The 20000-nt window shown below is 52.3% G+C and overlaps 1 protein-coding gene across 7 annotated transcripts in view; it reads left to right on the top strand.

Moving 5' to 3' along the window:
* The first annotated feature begins 1996 nt into the window (after window positions 1–1996).
* Window positions 1997–20000, top strand: part of IGDCC4 (immunoglobulin superfamily DCC subclass member 4) — a 38337-nt gene continuing 20333 nt past the window's right edge. For all 7 annotated transcript variants that reach the window (XR_009541065.1, XM_060152061.1, XM_060152100.1 and 4 more), the window contains exons 1-4: window positions 1997–2082; window positions 11241–11582; window positions 12282–12423; window positions 18931–19067. Coding sequence is in view for 6 of the 7 variants with exons in the window: in XM_060152061.1 (XP_060008044.1) it covers window positions 2013–2082; window positions 11241–11582; window positions 12282–12423; window positions 18931–19067 (691 nt within the window). In the remaining variant the exon portion in view is untranslated. The remainder of the gene's footprint in view (window positions 2083–11240; window positions 11583–12281; window positions 12424–18930; window positions 19068–20000) is intronic.

Below are 20000 nucleotides of genomic sequence, written 5' to 3'. Positions count from 1 at the left end.
CACATAGGCTTTCCGGTCATAAGAAGGACGTTAGCTTTTGCTCAGAGCTAAGAGGCACTGGTGGGTTTTTAGCAGAGAAGTGGCATGATCTCATTCCCATTTTAACAGGATCACTCGATGCTATATTGAGAAAAGACTGAAGTGGGAGAATGATATAAACAAGTGAGGGGCCTATTATGACAATCCAGGTGAGAGGTGATGGTGCTTGGATCAAGGTGGTAACAGGAAGGTGAAGTGTGAAGGATGTGAAAGTGAAGAGTTAAGAATGGCTCCAATGATTCTGACCTGAGCATCAGGGAGGATGGAGCTGCTACGATCTGAGATGGGGGAGACTGTAGAGAAGCAGGTTTAATAGGGAGGATCAGAGCTCAGTTTGGGACCTGTTAAATTTGTTTTTGTTTTTTTAAATTTTTTGGCCAAGCTGAGCGGCTTGCAGGGATCTTAGTTCCCTGGCAGTGAAAGCACGGAGTCCTAACCTCTGGACCACCAGGGAATTCCCTGGACAGGTTAAATTTGAGATGCCTATTAGCCAATGGAAATGTTGAGCAGGTAGATGGATACACAAGTCTGGAGTTCAGGGGAGATGATCCAGGCTGAGATATAAACGTAGGCATCTTCAGCATAAAGATGTAATTTAAAACCTTGATGACCAGATGAGACCACTAAGAGAAACAAGTAGGAGTGATGGGCTAAGTCAAATGCTGCTGATGGGCCTGGCAATGAATGAATAAATACCAGATCCCTTTAGACCCGCAAAGTGCTGGTCATTATTGAGGGTTAGCTAGCAACAGATGGGTAAAGTACCTTCTGGGTACAGAGACAAAATGGCTCTAAGCCATGGGAACACTGGAGATAGAGGGGATGAAGAACCATGGCGTCTTGGTCTTGGAAAGGACATTAAATAGGTTATTCAATCTGTACTCTTCTCCCTACACTTTGCCTGATCATTGAACCCCTGGCTTTAGAAAAAGAACTGTTTGTGGGATACTGAGACAACCAGTCTGGTTAGGACAGAGAAAGCACAGTTGAAAAATGAGTGGGAAATGACCTTCTGGAGTCAGAAAATCAGGGTTCAGGTCCTGCATCTGCTGCTCCCTAGCCTTGGGTCCTTAAACAAGTCACTTCACCTCCTCCAGCCTCAGTTTCCCTGCATGTAAAGATGGGAGTAATCAAACCTTCCTTGTCTCTCCCAGGGTTGCAGAGAAGTCTGAGTGTGGCAGTGCTTGGGGTAGAGTAAATGCCCTGCTGCGGTTGGTTATTCCAAGAGCAAAAGAAGCAGGTCCAGAGAAGCCATCAGCTTGGAACGGCGAGGTAAATGGGGATGAGGAGGGAACCTCCATGTCCTCAGCGGGTCTGCAGGTGGAGAAGCTAATGAGGATTCAGGCCAGGACCTGGGCTGGAATGGACTGGCTCAAGTGGCAAGATGGGGTCATCGGACAGAAACCCAGGCCTTGAATCTGCCTCCAGTGAGCCTGGAACCGAGATGTTGGAGACCCTGAGGCAGCGGCAGAGAAAAGAAATAGAGAAACCGAGGCAGAAAGAGACCACGAGACAGAGAGACGAAGAGACAGACCCAGAAACAAGCTGCCAAATGGGGGGGCCCATGGCGATCCGGAGAGGGCGAGGCAGAGGGGCGCAGACCCCAGCAGAGCTGAGACCCTGCGCGGCGCAGGTCACAGCGCGCGGGCCGGAGTCCCCTGCGGGGCCCGACCGGCCGCGCCCGCTGGGCGCCCCCGTCCGGGCTGCTCGCCCAAGATGGCGATGGAGGGGCGGGCGAGCCGGCGGCAGCCCGGGCCCCCGCGCCGGCCCCCGCTCGGGCCGGGGCCCCCGAGGCCGCGCCCCCGCCCGCGGCGCCGCGCCTCCCCGGGCCACTGAAGCCCGGCACGCCCTCCCCCGGCAGCGGCGGCTGAGGCGCGGGGAGGCGGCGGCGGCGACGGCGGCGGCGGCGGCGGCGGCGGCGGCGGCGGCGGCAGCGGCAGCGGCAGCAGCAGCAGCAGCCCGGGCCCGGCCCCATGGCGCGGGGGGACGCTGGCTGCGGCGGCAGGCTCCTCGCGCTGACCTTCTGCCTGCTGGCCGCGCGCGGTAAGGGCAGGCGCTGAGACAGTGGCGGGAGCGGCTCCGGGGTGACTGTGCGTCGGCACCCGGGGCTGCGCCGGCTGTGGGGCCGGCGCGTCCCGAGTCCCGAGCGAGCGCTGGGGCCGGGGGAGGCGGGGGAGGTGGGGGGTGGGCTGCGCGTCCTTGTGCCCGCGATGCGTGCGCTCTGGGGTCTGCGAGCCGCGGCCGGGAACGTTTGCGGCGCGTACTTGTCCGCAGGGGGTGTGTGTCCTTGGTCTGCGGAGTCCGGAATGAGTGTGTGAGTGTGTGTGTGTGTGTGTGTGTGTGTGTGTGTGTGTGTGTGTGCGCGCGCGCGCGCGAGCGCGCGCGACCGCGTGCAGAGAGTGGGGAGGGGGCTTCTGCGGGGCGTACGTGTCCGCAGCGCGTGGCCGGTCGCGGCGTGGCATCGCGGGCCGTAGCTGAAGTGCCAGTGGTTTGTGCGGGGCGGGCTCTGCCTTTACCGCGCGTGTCTCCGGATTGGGAGTGTAAAGGGGGTTGTGTGTGGGGGGGTGTCTGCACCTCCATTTGTGTGTCGAGAGCGTGTGTAATTGTGTTTATGGGGCTGAGCTAATATTTGGCCTTGGCTTTCGGAGAGTGTCCATGCCCTTGGTGGGGGGACAGAAGCATGAGATTGCGGATTGACTGGGAATAGTGGTGATAAAATACTCAACTTTGTCCGGTGGGTGTGGTCCCTGAAGCTGGGTGGGGCTGGGCGGAGGGGGTGGGGAGCGCGGGAGTGTTGCCCCCTCCGAACCCGAGGCCGGGAGTGGGCTGGGGGAGGGCGCAGGAAACCAGTTGCTTTCGTGGACATGTCCGACACCCGCTCTCAGGATGGGACGCGTGTCACTCCTGCCCCACCCCCAGGGGCAGATCTGAGAAGCGTGGACAGGGTCAGCAAGGCCTCCTCCAACCCCCCACCTCAGTGCGAGGTGAGGGTGGGTAAGAGTCAGAGTTGCCCTCGCTGGAGAGAGGGCTGGGGATGGGGTGACGGAGTCCCAAGCGTCTCTGCCTAGGGAGCCTTCTTCCACCCCCAGTTCTCTCCCTTTCGGTCCTGTGTGCGTTTCGGGGCGGCCCGTGGGCTAGGTGGTTGGTAGGGCTGGGGAGGGGGATGGGCTGCCCGCTTTGTTCGCCTAGTTCTCGCCTTCCCAGCCGAGGGGGGAGCTGAGGATGTGTCCGGAGCCAGTCGGGGAGGGACTTGATGGTGGGGGTGGGGAGGGGGATTTCTCTCCAGCTGCTGTGGCTTTCTAGAGAGACTCAGCCAGGCCACGTGGGAAGGAGGCAGGGACGGCGGAGGGGGGAAGGAGCCTCCGCCTGGCCCGCCCCGGCCCATCTCCAGGAAGCCCAAACAGCGGGTGGGAAAGTCTCGGGAACTACTCGGACCCCCTCTCTGCCTACAAAGACACGCCCCTTTTCAGACCTGACTGCGGACCCGGCAGGAGGCCGCCCGGGGGCGGGGTCCCGGCGGCTAGGCTAGGGAAGTGGGGGGCCCGGGGTTGTCAGGTGGAGGGGGAGGGGAAGTGCCAGAGAGGCGTCTGTCCTCCTGGAGGCCAGGGGATTAACGAATAGTTGGGCCCACCCTCTTCTGCTCTTCTGAGAGCTCCGGACCGGGCTCGGGGTCATCTAGCAAAGCGGAATCAGGACTGGGAACTGCACTCACTCGGGCATTATGGAGTATCGGTAGGGCCTCCCTACGAGGGGCTCAGTTTCCTCTCTGGGGTTCCCGAGTGCACAAGGCAGGGGCAGGGCCCGAGCTGGGACTCCCTTGGCAGCAGTGTGCATGGCTGAAGCAACTACTCTGCTCGCCCTCAGTCCTAAATCCTTTGAGTGTGCAAAGCTCGTCAGGCTTGGGGACACTCCTACAGAGTTCTGACTAGCCTCCCCGATCTGGACGGAGGCCATTTATTCATTCATTCAACAAATATTTACTGAGTACCCTTTTCGGCTAGCACGTGACTGGTGCCTGAAATATAGTAAATAAGGAGGAGACTGACAGGTAGTCTAGAAAGGTCAGGAAAGGCTTCCTCCAGGAAGCGGTAAATAATAGAGCTCAGTGCAGAGGGTCAGTTGGCCCTGCAGGAGAGTGATGATGGGGTGAGTTTTTCAGAGAGAACAGCATGTGCAAACGCTCAGGGGTGACTTCGTTTAGACCACTGAATGAAGCTAAATCTGGCTGGAGTTTAGAGCACAAGGCAGGAGGGTGGGGCAGGTTAGAGAGGAATGGGACAGGGGCCACAGAGTGTCAAAAGAGAAGGCTGAAGATGGAGGCTGGACCCAACTCATGAAGGGGCTTGTAAGCCCCACCAAGGTTTCTGGCCTGAGAGCCTGCATGAGCCCTTGGAGGGTTTTAAGATCAGCTTTGCATCAGCTCACTCCAGCCGATGTGGAGAATGATTGGACAGGATGGAGGCAGGAAGCTGCAGCTTCTTGGGAGGCTGTGGTAGTAGTCCAGAAGAGAGGATGTTGCTGGCAACTAGAGTAGTGGCAGTTGGGATGGCTACAGTGGACTCTAGAATATTTAGGAAGTAGAATCGGCAGGATGTGAGGATAGATTGAGTTTGTAGGGAGTGAGGGAGAGAGAAGTAAAACATAATAGACACTTCAGCAGCCTCGACATGGCAAAATGAAGGGCTGGTGTTGGAGTTAAGATAGTGACTGCCCGTCTCCCCCAAACACTGCTCTTGGGCCAGGGCTTGGGAACTGGGGAGATGTATGCGAATGGGACTCCTGTCTGGGGGTGGTGGTGGGATGCCAAATGCTCTGTTTTCACCACATGCAAGAAGTGGGGTTCTCCCTTCCACCCAGTCAGAATTTGGGGGGTGGTGATGCCAGAGGTCAGTAGCAGGAGGGCTCTAAGAACAATAGAGCTGCTTTCTCCTCACCAGGGAAACTCCCCCCTCCATCCCTTTCTCAGCCCAGAAGCTCAGAGACCAACTTCAGTTAGTTGGGGTGTTGGGGCCCTCTCTGACCTCATCTTGGAGGTTAGGAACCAGGTCAAATATATTGTCTTGGCCAAAAAGTTCGTTCGGGTTTTTCCATAAGAAAAATGTTACGGAAAACCTGAACAAATTTTTTGGCCAACCCAATAGTTTCTCTTAATAGTGAATCTAAGTAATCCAGAAGTTATCTAAACCTTCATTGATCGTGTATGTATTTTCATGGCCCAAGTAATCATACATTATGTGTAAATCAGCATTTCCTTTCTTTTCTCCTAAAGGTACATTGTTTCAAGTTGAGTAATCCCACAATTAGCGTCATTGAATGTCAGCACTGAGGGGAACTTAGAAATAATTTTAGCATGAACCCATTTTACAGATGAGAAAACTGAGTGACTTCCCAGAGTTACATGGATGGGGACTGAACTGGGACTGGAACCAGTCTCCTGGCTCTTGGAGCAGCTGTACTTTCCCGGGATTTGGTACACATGAACGCAAGTTCAGTCTCTCTTTACCCCCTCCCCCTCACCTGAGAAGTTATCAACAACTTTGGGCTTGGCCCCCCTCAGGTGGTGTGTTTGGGTCTGGGCTCTGGAATCCACTTTGCTCCACCCATCCCCACCCACTGCATCCTGTTCTGCCTCCGCTGTTTCTGAGGTACAGAAACCAGACTTGACACAGAATTCCAGATGCAGAACAGATGTCATTGCCAAGCAGGCCTGGGGGCTCCCAGCTCCCCGGGTTGGGGGGAAGGAAGAGAAAGAGTGGTTCTGATGGGGGAGGACCCCAGCCCCAGCCTGGTCAGAGGTGGGTGACGGCACCTGAGGGGAGAGAAGAAAACCAGAGAGAGGATGACCTAGGCCTGACGTCCTTGTCCTTGGGATGCAGACCTGAGCATGGAAGCTGGTGCAGAGCCAAGACTTCCAGATGGTTCCATAGGGGCTCATTACCTTGTCACTTAGTTTGGAGCTCTGGCAAATGAATGGAGCATAGAGAGACAAGGTTGGGCACACAAGGAAGGTATTTTTTTTTATACCTCTTTATTGGAGTATAATTGCTTTACAATGGTGTGTTAGTTTCTGCTTTATAACAAAGTGAATCAGCTATACATACACATATATCCCCATATCTCCTCCCTCTTGCGTTTAAGGAAGGTACTTTTAATCAGACCATCCGTATAGCAGAAGAGGTGAGGTCGTGAGCTCCCCAGTCCTGGTAATGTTTAAGTAGAAGAGTTTCTTTCAATGTGAGTTTGCTGTTCTGTCTCGGTGCTGCTTCTTTTTTTTTTTTTAATTTATTTTTTGGCCACGCCAGGCGGCTTGCGGGATCTTAGTCCTTAGTTCCCTGACCAGGGATGGAACTTGGGCCCAAGGCAGTGAAAACGCGGAGTCCTAACCACCAGACCACCAGGGAATTCCCCGTCTTGGTGCTTTTTAAGCATTTTGTTACGTGTCTCATAGGTGCCACATAGTGTGCTAGGCAGTTTCCACGTATACTATCCACATCATCCCCAGCCCTGAAGGGAGTTCCTATAATTTTTCCAGATAAGGAAATTGAGGCTTCGCAAAGCATGAGGGGCTCTGTGTCTTATCTTTTTGAGTGTGTCTCCGCATGTCCACTCATCTTTTCAAGAACTGTTTATTGAGCACCTACTATGTGCCAGACAGTGTTTTAGGTCCTAGGGAATTAGAGTGCTGACTAGGACAATAATCTTGGGCTTGTTGCCTCGCTGGCAGAAAGGCAAGTCAAAAATCTAGAGTGCTAATTGCAATGACCCAGGTGCCCAGGGTCCTATGGGGCAGAAAAAAGGAGAGGCGTCTAAATCAGACCCCAGGATGGCACAGCTACTGAAGGAAGAGGGAGCAGCATAGGCAACGCATGGAACAGCAGTGTGCTTTCAGAGAACGGGAAGTGGTTTAGTCTGGTGGGGACCCAGGGTGACAAGGAACAGGAGGTAGGCAGGTCAAGCTGAGTGGCTTTGCTGTCAAGTCTGCTGAGGCTGAGCCTGTCTCCTGAGGATCACAGACGAAGGGAATGCTGCCTTCCCTGTGTCCCAGGCAACCGTCCCAAGTTCTCCTTCCAGCTGTTGTGGGAGGGGCTTAGTGTGTGGTATGGGAGGTGGCCAAGGTGGGGGGCGGGGAAGGAGGTTTGTGGAAGAAACTGGCTTGTGTCTCCTAGGAGAGGAGAGTGGTGATGGCGTCGTGGAGAATTGCCCGTGTGGACCGAAAACAAGTTGTAAATCTGGTGGGCCCTGAGATTAAAAAATGACAAGGCATTGATGTTTGTGGCAAGTTGTTGGCTTAATGAAGGAGGCATCTCGGCTTTGTTCCCCACCCCATCCCCCAGTCCCAGGAACTCTCAGTTCCTGAGAGTTCACTGAAGAATGGAACCCTGGCTTATGCCAGGCCCGCACTAGTCCCACGAAAGAGCACTGAGCTGGCCCTGGGGCTCAGCAGCGAACCTCCTCTCTGTCTGGGTTCTAATTGGCCTCATAAAATCTAATTTATCCTGTAAATGGGTAAAATAATGTCAGAAGGAGGAGATTGAGAGATGGCCCTGGGGCTCCTAAGCATAGAAACTCCACGTCTCTGGCAGGGTCCCACCGAGGAGACTGAGGAGAAGGGATTGTGGGAGAGGGAGTTCCCCTCGAGGCAGAACGCTGGCCAACAGCAAGTGTCCGCTATGTCCACCCAGTCCTTAGAGGGAGCACTGAGAAGTGCTCCTGGGAGGGGCTTGGTGGTCTGCCATGACAGGGGATGGGGGGGGTGGTGGCAGGAAAGGGACAGCCACGAAACCACTGGACAAACAAGGGCCACTCCCCAGAGCATCACTTTTCCAAAAAGATTTGGTGGTGTGGGAACCACATTTACATTAAAACAAACACTGCTGTGTAATGGAATAGGATGCAAAATGTGCCAGAGGTTTCAAAATAAAAACATTTCAGGTAGTCAGCAAGCCTCCTGAGTACGTTCTCCTCTGCCGCTGGGAGAATTTTGGTGAAAATGAGACATGTGGCAACTCTTCATTTTAAGACTGGAGAAACCGAGGCTGAAAGGAGGAAAGCGGACCCAATGTCATACAACGCATGATGGACCCAGAACTCTGACCCCAGGCCAAGGCTTGTCCCGCCACATCCCATGGTCCGCCTTAGGCAAGAAGGCAAGAGGAAGAATGGCTAAGGGACCTCCAAGTGGCTACATGATGTGAGACCCAGGAAAACCCTTCTCTGGGGAAGGCAGGGGCAGCTTCACGGAGGGATGTGGCACCTGAGGTGAGCCCCTAAGGATGCACGTCCTGGGCACAGAAGTTGGGTTGGGTGCTGGGGCAGAGAGAACCCTCTTATTTGGGAGCAACTGTCTCCTCAATGCTGGGTTCACGCCCAGGATGTCCCCAGACTGTCTCCCAGAGGGGTGAGAACCTCCCCTTTGGGGCCTCGGTTTCCCCATCTATAAAATGAGCAATCTCAGGCTCTGCATACGTTTCCATCAACGTGGGCCGGCTTGGGCTCCTGGCACAGCCCTGCACCCCCCCAGGGATCCCGGGTTCTCCCCACATCTACATCCCTGTTGGTTTCCCATTCCCCATTGCCTTGTTGGGTGCTGGGCTCCTCCGAGGTGGGGCAGCCAGACATCTGCTGATCCATGAATATTCAGGAAGGGAATCGGAGCCTCCTCTGGGCTCCCCAGCAAGCCCCGGCCCCTCTGGCCGCCGTCCTGCCCGCAGGAGCCCAGGCTGCTGACAGACCCAGCAGCTGCTCGGGCCCCAACTGTTCACATTGTTTGTTCAGCGCAGCGGGGGATTTTCCAAGCCCCGGACGTGCTTTGGGGGGTAGGGAGGCTGCCGGAGGGCTCAGGGATTCGTGTCATGTGGGGTTTTTCTCCCCTGAAACTCAAACCGACTGCTCAGCGGCTGGAATGGGGCAACTGGAAGCCACTGGGCTGAGAGCCCGGGCTGGCCTTCCCCCCACCGTGTTTGCATCAGAATCTAGGGCCTCAGATAGAGAAGGGACTGGATGTTAAGAATAGCGATTTGCATTTGTACATCCCTTTCCAGTTTACGAAATGCCTTTAAAGAATGAGCTCCCATTCTTTGACTGATGCCCCGTTAGGCTCTGGGCTGGAGCCCTGACCCACATCATCTAGTTTAATCCTCACAGGCTCCATAGTATCGCCTTCATTTTTACAGATGTGGAAACTGGGCCCCAGAGAGGTAAAGTGGATGGTAGGTGGAGCAGCAAGACTGGAACCTTGACCTTCTGCCCCAAGGTCAGATGCTCTTTCCACCCCAGCACATGGCCCTCAGTGATGCGAATGCCAGTTTGGTTTCCCCAGTTAGACTGGAAACTGAGTGAGGGCAAGGGCTGCCTTCTCCTCGCTGCACCCACTAGTAATGCTGAGCCCAGCTGTGTAGCTGGAGGTGCCAGTGGAGCCTTTAAGAAAGGCAGAGGCCTGTTCAGACCCTGTCTGTCTGTCCTTCCCACTGTGGTGTCAGAGGCCTGGCTTCTGCCCTGGCCTCCTTATCTCAGCCAGTTAGGACCTCTCTTCTCCCCTCAGTCTTGATCCTCTTCAGGGGTTTAAGTGTTGGCATATATGTGTGTCCAGGTGTTGATGAGTGTGGCAGAGACGGGGGGAGCACGTGTTTAGGTATGGCAGGTCGTGTCTACAGTTTTGTGTGTGTCTAGATGATGTTCTGTATCTGTTCAGGAGTAGGTGAGTCCAGCTCACTGAATAATCCTACCATCATAGAATCTTCGACATCACCCACTACATTGGAGTAAACTAGAGCCCAGAGGTGGAAGTGACTGGCCCAAGGCCACACAGCTAGACTGTGACAGAGCCGGGGCTAGAACTGAGGGTCGCCGGAGTCCTTAGCCGTTGTGCTTTCTGCATGCCCCTGACAGGGCTCTGTCAGCCCTGGCCTGCCTTGTAATGAGTGTCCTCACCTCTGTCCCTAGCTCACTCTCAGACACACCACTGTGCCTTTAAGCAAGGTGTCAGGCCAGAGGATAAGAGGGCACCTCGGGCCATTAAGCTTTTATGGGACAGGAAGGCAGCAGGTCAACCGTCTGGAAGATAAAACTGGAAGAGAACCAACTATTTCTCTATGAATAACGGTTACTGGGCCTTGCTGAGATGTTGGTTAAAATGATAAACTTGTCATTTGTGTGTTTTTGCCTTGACCCTGGGATGGCATTCCCTTCCTCCATTGTTCTCCTGCTCTTCTCTTTGCGGCCAGGGCAGTGTTGGAGCTGCAGGCTCTTCTGGGGCATCTGGAGAAGGTCAGGGACTGGGTTCTGCACTGGCTTGCTGCGTGGCTTTGGGGGAATCAGCTGCAGGAAGGAGAGCTTACCCCTCCCAGTCACTGCGGCAGAAGTGGTTTGGGTAATAGTGGTCAGGACGATCTGTGGGATTCCAGGAGAGGGAATGACATTACTGAGCCCCAGGTCTGTGCCAGGCCAGCCACTGTGCTGTACTCCTTTACCACACAGCATCTCATTGAGCGCTCACAACAGCCCTCTGAGGAAGGAATGACTATGTCTTTTTAAATTGAGACGCAATTCACATACCACAAAATTCACCGTTTAAAGTGTACAAATCAGTGGTTTGAAGTATATTCACAAGGTTGTGCAACCATCACCACTATCTAATTCTAGAACGTTTTCATCACCTAAAAAAGAAACCTTCGATCCCTTCGCCATCTCTCCTCACTCTTCCCTCTCCCCAGTCCCTGGCAACCATTAATCTACGTTCTGTCTCTATGGATTTGCCTACTCTGGACATTTCACAGAAATGAGATCATACAATATGTGGCCTTTCGTAACTGACTTCTTTCACTTTGAGGAAAGTTTTCAAGGTTTATTCATGTTGTAGCAAGTATCAGTACTTCATTTCTTTTGATGGCTGAGTAAATATATTTATCTATTCATCAGGTGATCGGGCATTTGGGTTGCTTCTACTTTTTTGCTAAGAACTGTGTTATTTTGTGGATGAGGAAGCTGAGCAGCGGGGTAAGGATTGGGAACGAAGTGCAGCCGTTGGCCCAAGATCACAGTTAGTCAGAGGCAGAGCCAGGATCCAGACACAGGTCTCTCCGTGAGACCTCTTTCTCTGAGGTTTTGCCCTCCTCGACCCGGGGTGGGTGACTCGGGCTCCGGAGGCTGTGGGATGTAGGAGGACACACACTGATGACCCTGGTGACCCCTCCTCTACGCAGGGGAGCAGCCGTTGCCCTGGAAGACGACCGTGTCGCTGAGCTGTGGAGCAGGGCCGCTGCAAGTGATCCTGGGCCCGGAGCAAGCCACGGTGCTGGACTGCGGTCTGGGGGCGGCTACTGCAGGACACGCCCTCAGCGTCACGTGGAGCAAGGATGGAGGCATCCTGCCCGAGCACAGCCACCTTCGCCTGCTACCCAATGGCTCCCTGTGGCTGTCCCAGCTGCCAGCTCCCGACGGCAGTGACCCTGGGGCTTCAGAGGTCATTGAGGGCAGCTATTCCTGCCTGGCCCGCAGCCCCGTTGGAGTGGTGGCCAGCCAGGCTGCGGTGGTCAAGCTTGCCAGTAAGTGCTACATCTTGGACTGAGCTGAGGCCTATAAGACGTGGGGTGTGGGAAGTGGGGTCTGCAGTTAGATACTTGCACAAAGGTTTGACTCTGAGCCACGCCCCCTTTCCCTGCCTCCTTTGCTGCTCAGTGGGTCCCTTCCTGGTATTGTCTGCCTCACTGTTCAATAGTCTCACTTCTTCCCTGCTCTTCTGTTCCTCCTCCTTTTCCTTCCCTGTGAGTTTGAGAGTCTAGACTTGTGCTCTCCTCCAGGAAGGCTGCCAGAGAGGTTTATAAGCACGTCAGGGGCACAAAGGTGCTCCCCACCCCCACAGCAGGTGGAGTGTGTAGAGCCGAGCTGTGTTGTCCAGCTCACTCACTCTTCGGGGGTTCTCAGGAGGCACAGATCACCATGAAACAATTTGGGGCCAGAAGAAATGCACATCTTACTGTAGTCCAGCCATATGGTGATGTAAGGCAGGGGGACTTTGGAATTCATTCTGCCTGCAGCATCTGACCAGTCATCACCACTTCTTATTCTCCGACTGCCTCTTTCCAACTGTGTCTCCGTCGGTCTGAATTCTTTTTGCATGTGTTTCTGTCAACCTGTGTCTCTCTGTGTCCGTGTGTGTGTGTGTGTTTCCTGTCTGCTCGCTGTGGCCTCCTTTCTTGTGTTCCTCTCCTGTCCCTGCGTTTTCTCACTGTCCTCATCCCCAGCACTTGCAGGTTTCTCCCTGCACCCGCAGTCTCAGACGGTGGAGGAGAACGGGACCGCTCGGTTTCAGTGCCACATCGAAGGGCTGCCAGCACCTGTCATTACTTGGGAGAAGGACCAGGTGACGGTGCCTGAGGAGCCTCGGTGAGTGTCCTGTGGGCAAGAGGAGAGTGGGTCCCAGGGGGCAGCCAAGGAGTGCTCTGGGATGTGCTCAGGAACTGGGCTTCTTAGAGTCAGGGTGGCTCCGTTTGTCCAAACTGACTTAGGAGCCAACCACCACCTGACACTCAGCCCATTTCTGGTCCCAAAGAGAAGTTGTGCCAGAAGTTTTTGCTCCCTGGGAGGAAAGCCACCCACCAAGCTGTGGGGCTTGGGTAGAGAGCAGTTATCGAGTCCTTCAGAGCATATGTAGTCCAACCACTTGCCTTATTGAGAAGGAGACCAAGGGCCAGAGAAGAGCTGTGCTTTAACCAAGGCCACACGGTGAGCCATTGGCAGAACGTTTGTTGTTTGTTCCGGGCCCAGAGGGTTTCCCTTTGCAGGTTCCTCTGGAGTTTCTACCTTGGATACATAACTTCTCTTCTTCTCTCAGTTCCACTCAGTGGGGTACAGCATCTGATAACCAGGTTGTGGAGGTCCTTCCTGTTTCACCCTCCTCTCTCCCCATAAAGGCAATGGAGCAATCCTAGGGAAGGGTTTCTAGGGCAGAAGAGAAGCAGAGGCTAGACCCAGGGCCTGATCCCTACTGCGGCCTCCTGGGAAGGCCCAGATGTACACACAGCATGTCCAGAAAGCACGAGGCTCATTTGCATCTGTGTTCTTGGAACTGGACTCATGGCTCGGCTGCCACCACATGGAGTCTTACACCTTTGGAAATGTGGCTCCAAAGGCCTTTCCCAGCCACGCTGCCGTCCTCTCCCTGCATCTCTCTAGCTGTAGTTACCACTCACGCTCTCCTCTCCCAGCAGAGGTGGGATTCCTTAGGCTCAGAAACACTGGTTTCCAGATCTCCCTGCCCTGGAACTAACCTGTCTTCAGTGTATTGAGTTGTCCCATCTCCTCTGACTTTTGCCCGTGTCTAGGTAGGGGTGAGAGTGTAAGAGAAACTTCTAGATAGAAAAGCCCCAGGCCACATCTCTGCAACAGTTGTAAGTGAGGAAGAAGGGTGAGAGAGGTCAAGATATAAGTGATCCTGTTGACTTTGGTGATCAGTCAGCCCCACTGGTCCAGTGGGTTGGATTAGATCACGGTTTCCAAAGTGTGTTCTTTATTAGAACGTTAGTCCCTAAAGATTATTCTTGAAAAAAAAAAAGTACTCCACAGTCAAATAAGATGAGGAAACTGCCTATAAATCTCCCTCTTGGAGTTGACAAGGCCCTGAGAAACCCTGTACTGAGAAACCTGTTTAACTTGTTTAACCAAATGCTTCCTAGACTCATTTGCCCAGAGCCCCTCTTGCAGGAACACTGTTAACATCCTAGGAATGAGCATTCCAGGGAGGAGACCTTGGGAATGCTAACCCAGCCTTCCTAGCGCTGACATTTTAAGTTCTATGCCTCTTTTTTTTTTTTTTTTTTTCTGGCCCTGCCGCAGGGCTTGTGGGACCTTAGTTCCCTGACCTAAGGGATCGAACCCGTGCCCCCTGCATTGGGAGCACAGAGTCTTAATCACTGGACCACCAGGGAAGTCCCAAGTGCTATGCCTTTTAAATGTGGAGCCTCTCACCGCTGTGAGAGAGTTGTTGGATGAGAACCAGTTGAGAGTCTACTCCTGGGACAGTCCCCAGAGAGGGTGGGAGAGAGCAGAATACTCTCCCCGCGTTAAAAGTCACAAGAGGCTTCACTTCATTAGAGCTGTGTTTTCTCACTTAATCCTTCCCATGATCCTTCAAGGTAAGTGTTCCTTATTTTTCATATTTTCCTCTATTTACTTTTAGTTTATATTCCTATTAGATACATTTTTCAAATTCATATAAACAAAAAAGAAGAAACAAAAATGGCTCGTCCTCTTATCACCCATAGAAAGCCTCTGTTAGTTTTGATGTCTATCCTCTGGACCTTTCCCCTGTATGTTTATAAATATTCTCTTTCAAATTTTGGATCATATTGTACATACTGGGTTTTTTGTTCAATCACCTTTTTTTAGAAAACAAAAATGGGATTATATTGCAACTTCTGTTTTTTTCACTTAACACATAAGGAACCCCCTTCCAGGTCTATCTGTATGGCTGTGGCAGATACTGTTATCTGAATTCTTAAATGAGGGAACTGAGGATCAGAGACAGAAGTCACTTGCCCCAGGTCACACAGCTAGTGCTGAGAGTATCTGACAGCGGAGCCCTGGGGTGGATGATTTGGTGGTTGGAGTGGGGAAGCCACAGGGTCTGAAGAAACTCCTGTTGCAGGCTGGCTTAGAGTTGGAGTGGTCCAGCTGTGCTCAGAGCAGAGAAGTTACTTCCCCAAAGTTTCTCAGCAAACAGAGGAGTTCCCTCATCTCCCAACATCTAGTTCAGGCCTCTCCCAGGAGGCTGGAGCTGCCAGTTCCTGGCCTCTGGGAGTGTTTGCCCCCAAGTCCTCTGAAAAGTGATCCTCATCTATAAATAAGCCAGGCTCACATGTCCCAGCACATTGTGTGTGGGGGGGAATAAAGAAATATCTAAAACAGCAACTTGATTATGCCCAAGGTATGTATTTTTACACATACCCAGATAGAGTTCACATAGAAATATGCTATTCATAAACTCAACCCAGTGATTTGAAGGAGACCATATGCCTTGGTGTAGGCTGTGCACATGTGCAGTTAATAAGCACACTCTGTCAGGGTCTATGTTCATATTTTGGGAACTGATGGTAAACACTAGACCCTGAGGCAATTCCCTGGTACTTATTCTAATTTCTAATGATAGGGGTAATTTTTCTTCCACGGGAACCAGTAATCAATGAGAGCAAAGTTTCCCAGATCGCAGGCAGTCACAAACTCCTGTCATATTTTTGGCCATCCCTCAACCATTTATACAACACTTACTTAATACATTTCTTCAAATCAGCTCTCTCTTTTGTAACTTTAACACATACTAAAAAGGAACAGTATCTCACTGCAGTAAAATGGAAAACCAGCAGCACTGACCTTAAATAGAAGGTAGCCATAAAAATGAATATATAACCACTGGAATAAAAACCTGTGTCTAGATCCACTTGAAATCATTTTGTTATCACCATTCACTCACACTTTAAAACCATGGCACTAATGGATTTAATTACTGCAGTCTCCCTAGTCCAGTCCTCTGCCCTACCCATCTCCTAGGGTCCATCGTGTCTGTCAGCCTCATGTGACCCTCGGCTAGTGTCCCTTTTCCCTGGGTGGATCTCTGAACGGCTCAGGGTGGAGGCTCCTTGGCCCTCAGGAAATTCAGAGCAGCTGTCATTTCTCCTCTGTTCTTGAATCTCTGGGTCCAAGTGGCCTTTTGCGGGTACGGGCAGCAGGCTGAGGCTCAGGCTTGGAAAGAGAATGGTCCCTTCCTTTTAGCTAGAGGTTGCTTTTCATTCTATAAGTAGCTATTTTGTTTTATTTGAATTCATTTTAAAATGATAAAACATACTAACTTAAAGGGAAAAAAGTCACCTACAAATAGAGCACAGATAGCTGTTACCATTATCTAATGAGAGCTTATGACACATTAACAGGGTCGGGGTTGTGAAGTAGGCAGGAATTATGAAACCCATTTTTCAGATGAGAAACCTGAGGCCTGGACATGTGATGTCACTTGCTAAAAATCACATATGTTGGATTCAGTTCTCTCCTCTATGCCACAGCTGCTTTTATATTAGAGCCAGGAGTTACAAAACAAAGTGTACAAGGACACATGCTTTTTTCCATTTAAATTTTTTTAAGTTTTATATTTCCAAACTAATAAATGTTCACTGTAACCAAGAAATTTAAAAACGCAACAAAAAAGAGCCCCACAGTAACCCCACTCCCAGAGAAAACCTCCACGAATGACGTGAGCTTTACCACCCTTGACTTTTTCCACGCACATCCTAGCATATCATTTATCTATTTTCCAAAAATAGAATTGCTTCATAAACACTGATTTGTGAATTCTTTCCCCCCACTAACCAATATGTCTTGGACATTCTTCCAAGGAGAGACACATTTTAACAAAGCAGAAGAAATTTTAAATGAAAGTGGTTCCATTTCACTTGTGTTGGCTCTAGCAACAGCACCACACCCGCATTCATTCATTCAACACACGTAATTAAGGCAATGTCAAAGGAGGTATTAGCTCTTGGATACCTGGAGCACAATTTCCCTGGAAAGAGTGAGAAACTTTGGGGTTACGAAGTGTGGGCAGCTCCTGGCGTGAATCCTGCTGACAACAGCTATGGAGACTGAGGAAGGAGGAAGGGTCTTAGAGGCAGAGAATATTAGGTGGAGGAGCCGTGGATGGGGATGGGGGCCTTGTTTCTGAGATGGGTCCTGCTTGTCCTTCCCCACTTGTCATTTCCCATCAAATTTTCCATGGCAGCAGGCTGGGTCCTGGCCCAGGATTTTCTCTCCAACCACCCTGCCCCTTCTGGTCCCCTCTCCCAGCACTGATGTGGGCAGTTCTTGGAACTGAGGGTAAGACTCTGGGGCAGAGATGGGTTTGCCTGTGGGCTGAGGGAAGGAGTGATGCAGGTTTATGTTTTTTCTCTAAGTCTTTGGGCCACAGCAGATTTCTAGGCTCATGGTCAGAATTCTCTCCCAACACCCTTGAGCTAGTTCTTTTCTCCTGTGTTTAGATTTTTCTCATACCCTGCTTTCCCCGTGAGCCAAGGGGTCTTCACCAAGTGCACAGCTGCCCTATTCCCTCCCTGACCTTGGCCCAGCCTACATCCACAGGCCACTTGCTCTAGTGAGAAATTAGAATTCTCACCCTCGAGCTGACCCTGCAGGGATCACAGCTAGAGGATTCAGGAAGACCCACTGCCTCCCTGCTTGGGCCAGAACCCATTCTGCTTCCCACCACCCTGGCTCCCATGGGCACTTCCCTGCCTGGGATTGCACTGTCTCTCAAGCAAGGTCTCTGGGCCCTTCTAGCCCAAACTGCTTTCCAACCCTCACCAAAAGGGCAGAGAACACCACTCTCATCCATCCTGCCCCTCCTCAGTAGTGTACGTGTTGACTGGGACTTGCTGGAGACCACGTCCCTTCCACTGGCATTCTCGGCCATCTAGTGGCTGCTGAGACGAGCAAGTGAGAAGAACGTGGGATTTGGTACCAGAAGCCCTAGGTTCCAGTTTTAACTCTGCTTGAGCTGTGAGACCCTGGGAAAATACCCTACTCCCTCCAAGACTTAGTTTTGTCACCATTAAAAGGAAGGCTGTGATCCCCTCTACCCCTTGGGCTTGTTTCGAGTTTCAGATGAGATAGTGTGAATAGAAGGGATTTTATCAGGGAGACAGGAGGTAATACAGGCAGGGGGTAAACAAATCAAACTATACAGAAGGTTATTTAATGAAAATTAAATCTCCCACTGACAGGTCCCAGGATCCCAGGTCCCCTCCCCAGAGATAGCCACTATTACCAGGGACATTCAGTGCAAAAGCATATAAGTGTACGCGTCACACACACACTGTTCTGTACCATACATATTTTGGAGATGGTCTTATAGCAGTACACATTGAACTGTCTCCTTTTAACAGCTGCCTAGCATTCCATTGTGTGAATGTACCCAGACTGATTTAGCTAGTTCCCACCCTACAGATGGACATTTGGACTGTTGCCAGTCTTTTGCTATTACAGACAGGGCTGGAGTGAATATCGTTAGACATACGTTTTTGTGTACATGTACGAGAATATCTGTAGGATAAAGTCCTTGAAGTGATATTGCTGGTTCAAAAGGCACATGCAGGTTTGATCGTAAGATATCACCAGCTTGCCCTTGAAAGAGGGTGTACTGATTTGGCATGACCACCAACAAGGCAGGACTGCCTTCCCCCATTCCCTCATCCACAAAGGGTGTTATTAAACCTTTTGATTGGACAAGCTTTGTGGCCCCCTCCCCAAAAAAGAAGAAAAAACAAAAAGAAAATTAAGAAAACAAAAACAAAACCTTTTGACCTTTGGGACTTCCCTGGTGGTGCAGTGGTTAAGAATCCGCCTGCCAATGCAAGGGACACGGGTTCGAGCCCTGGTCCGGGAAGATCCCACATGCTGCGGAGTAACTGAACCCGTGCGCCAAAACTACTAAACCTGTGCTCTAGAGCCCGCGAACCACAACTACTGAGCCTGCGTGCTACAACTACTGAAGCCCACATGCCTGGAGCCTGTGCTCCGCAACAAGAGAAGCCACTGCTATGAGAAGCCTGTGCACCGCAATGAAGAGTAGCCCCCGCTCACCGCAACTAGAAAAAGCCCAGGCACAGCAACGAAGACCCATCGCAGCCAATAAATTAATTAATTTAAAAAAACACTTTTGACCTTTGCTAATCTGATAGGTGAAAATGGTATCTTGTAGTTTTAATTTGCATTTCTTTTATTATGAGTGAACCTTGCAAGTGAACTGCTCTAGGTATTTCAGGCCAGAGGGAAAGGTGGGTCCAGGACTGGGCGTGCTACCCTCCCTGAGGAGCTCCTGCGCACCTCACAGGTGCCCTCTCTCTTCCAAAGGCTCATCACCCTTCCCAATGGGGTCCTCCAGATACTGGACGTTCAGAAAGGTGATGCAGGCTCCTACCGTTGCGTGGCCACCAACTCAGCAAACCAGCGCTTCAGCCAGGAGGCCCTCCTCCGCGTGGCCCACAGAGGTAAGGGGGCTGCCTGGGTGCGGAAAGCTGGGGGTTTCTGGAGTCGGCCATTTTGGAGCTGGGCGGGGCCTCAAGTAGTCCAAGGCCTGCCTTCAAATAAGTAACTGGCAAGGCGATAAAGCCCAGAGAAGGCAGTGCCCCCCAACAAGTCAGAGATAGAACTGGGGCAGGAACCCAAGACTCCCAGTTTAGGGCTCTCTTCCTGCGAGGCTCTGTGTTCTCTTGAGTTGGGTGGAGCGTTCAGGGGTGGGGAGGTGAGGCGTCCGTGGAGGAGTGTCCGTGCCCTGAAGCCCTGGTCCCCGGCCCTCTGTGTGCCCTGAAGGGGATTCACCCTGCTGCTGCTTGCTGTGCATCTAGCTCCTGATGGTCTGGGGCTCGTGTTCTCTCCATTTCTCTGAAAATCTCCCGTCCCAGGGTGATGCAGTAGGAAGGACACAGGCTTTGGGGTCAGAACGACCTGGTTTGAATCCTGCCTTCTCTGCTCACCATCTGCGTGACCCTGGGTTCCTTATCAAATGTCCAGTTCAGGGAGGTGGTGAGAATCGCTGAGATAAGATTGGGAAGTGCCTGCTGCCTAGCAGGTGCTCAGTAGATCTCACTCCGGGCCTCCCACAAGGGCCTCTCCCTTGCCTCCCTTTGCCATGGCATCTTCCCTCAACCCGCGCCCCTCCTTCTTCTCTTCCCATCCCCCTCCTCATCCCCTACACCTCCACTCCTACCCTGCTTCCTAGGGCTTAGCTGACGCGCTGAGTCTGGTTCGCGCTCCCTCCCGTGCCCGGGGTCTCTGCCTCCACCTGCTGGACAAACCGGGTATTCACCATGTTGACCCAGGGACCCAGGGTCACACTTGAGAACTTGGCAGAGAATTAGTGCTCAGGGGGCTGCCAAGCTGGCAGAAACTCGAACCCATCCCCTGCCTTTCCCACGTGGGAA

The sequence above is a fragment of the Lagenorhynchus albirostris genome, chromosome 1 (assembly GCF_949774975.1).
Source record: "Lagenorhynchus albirostris chromosome 1, mLagAlb1.1, whole genome shotgun sequence".
Lineage (NCBI taxonomy): Eukaryota > Metazoa > Chordata > Mammalia > Artiodactyla > Delphinidae > Lagenorhynchus > Lagenorhynchus albirostris.
Note: the sequence above shows the minus strand (reverse complement) of the source record. Positions and strands in the feature narration are given on the sequence as shown.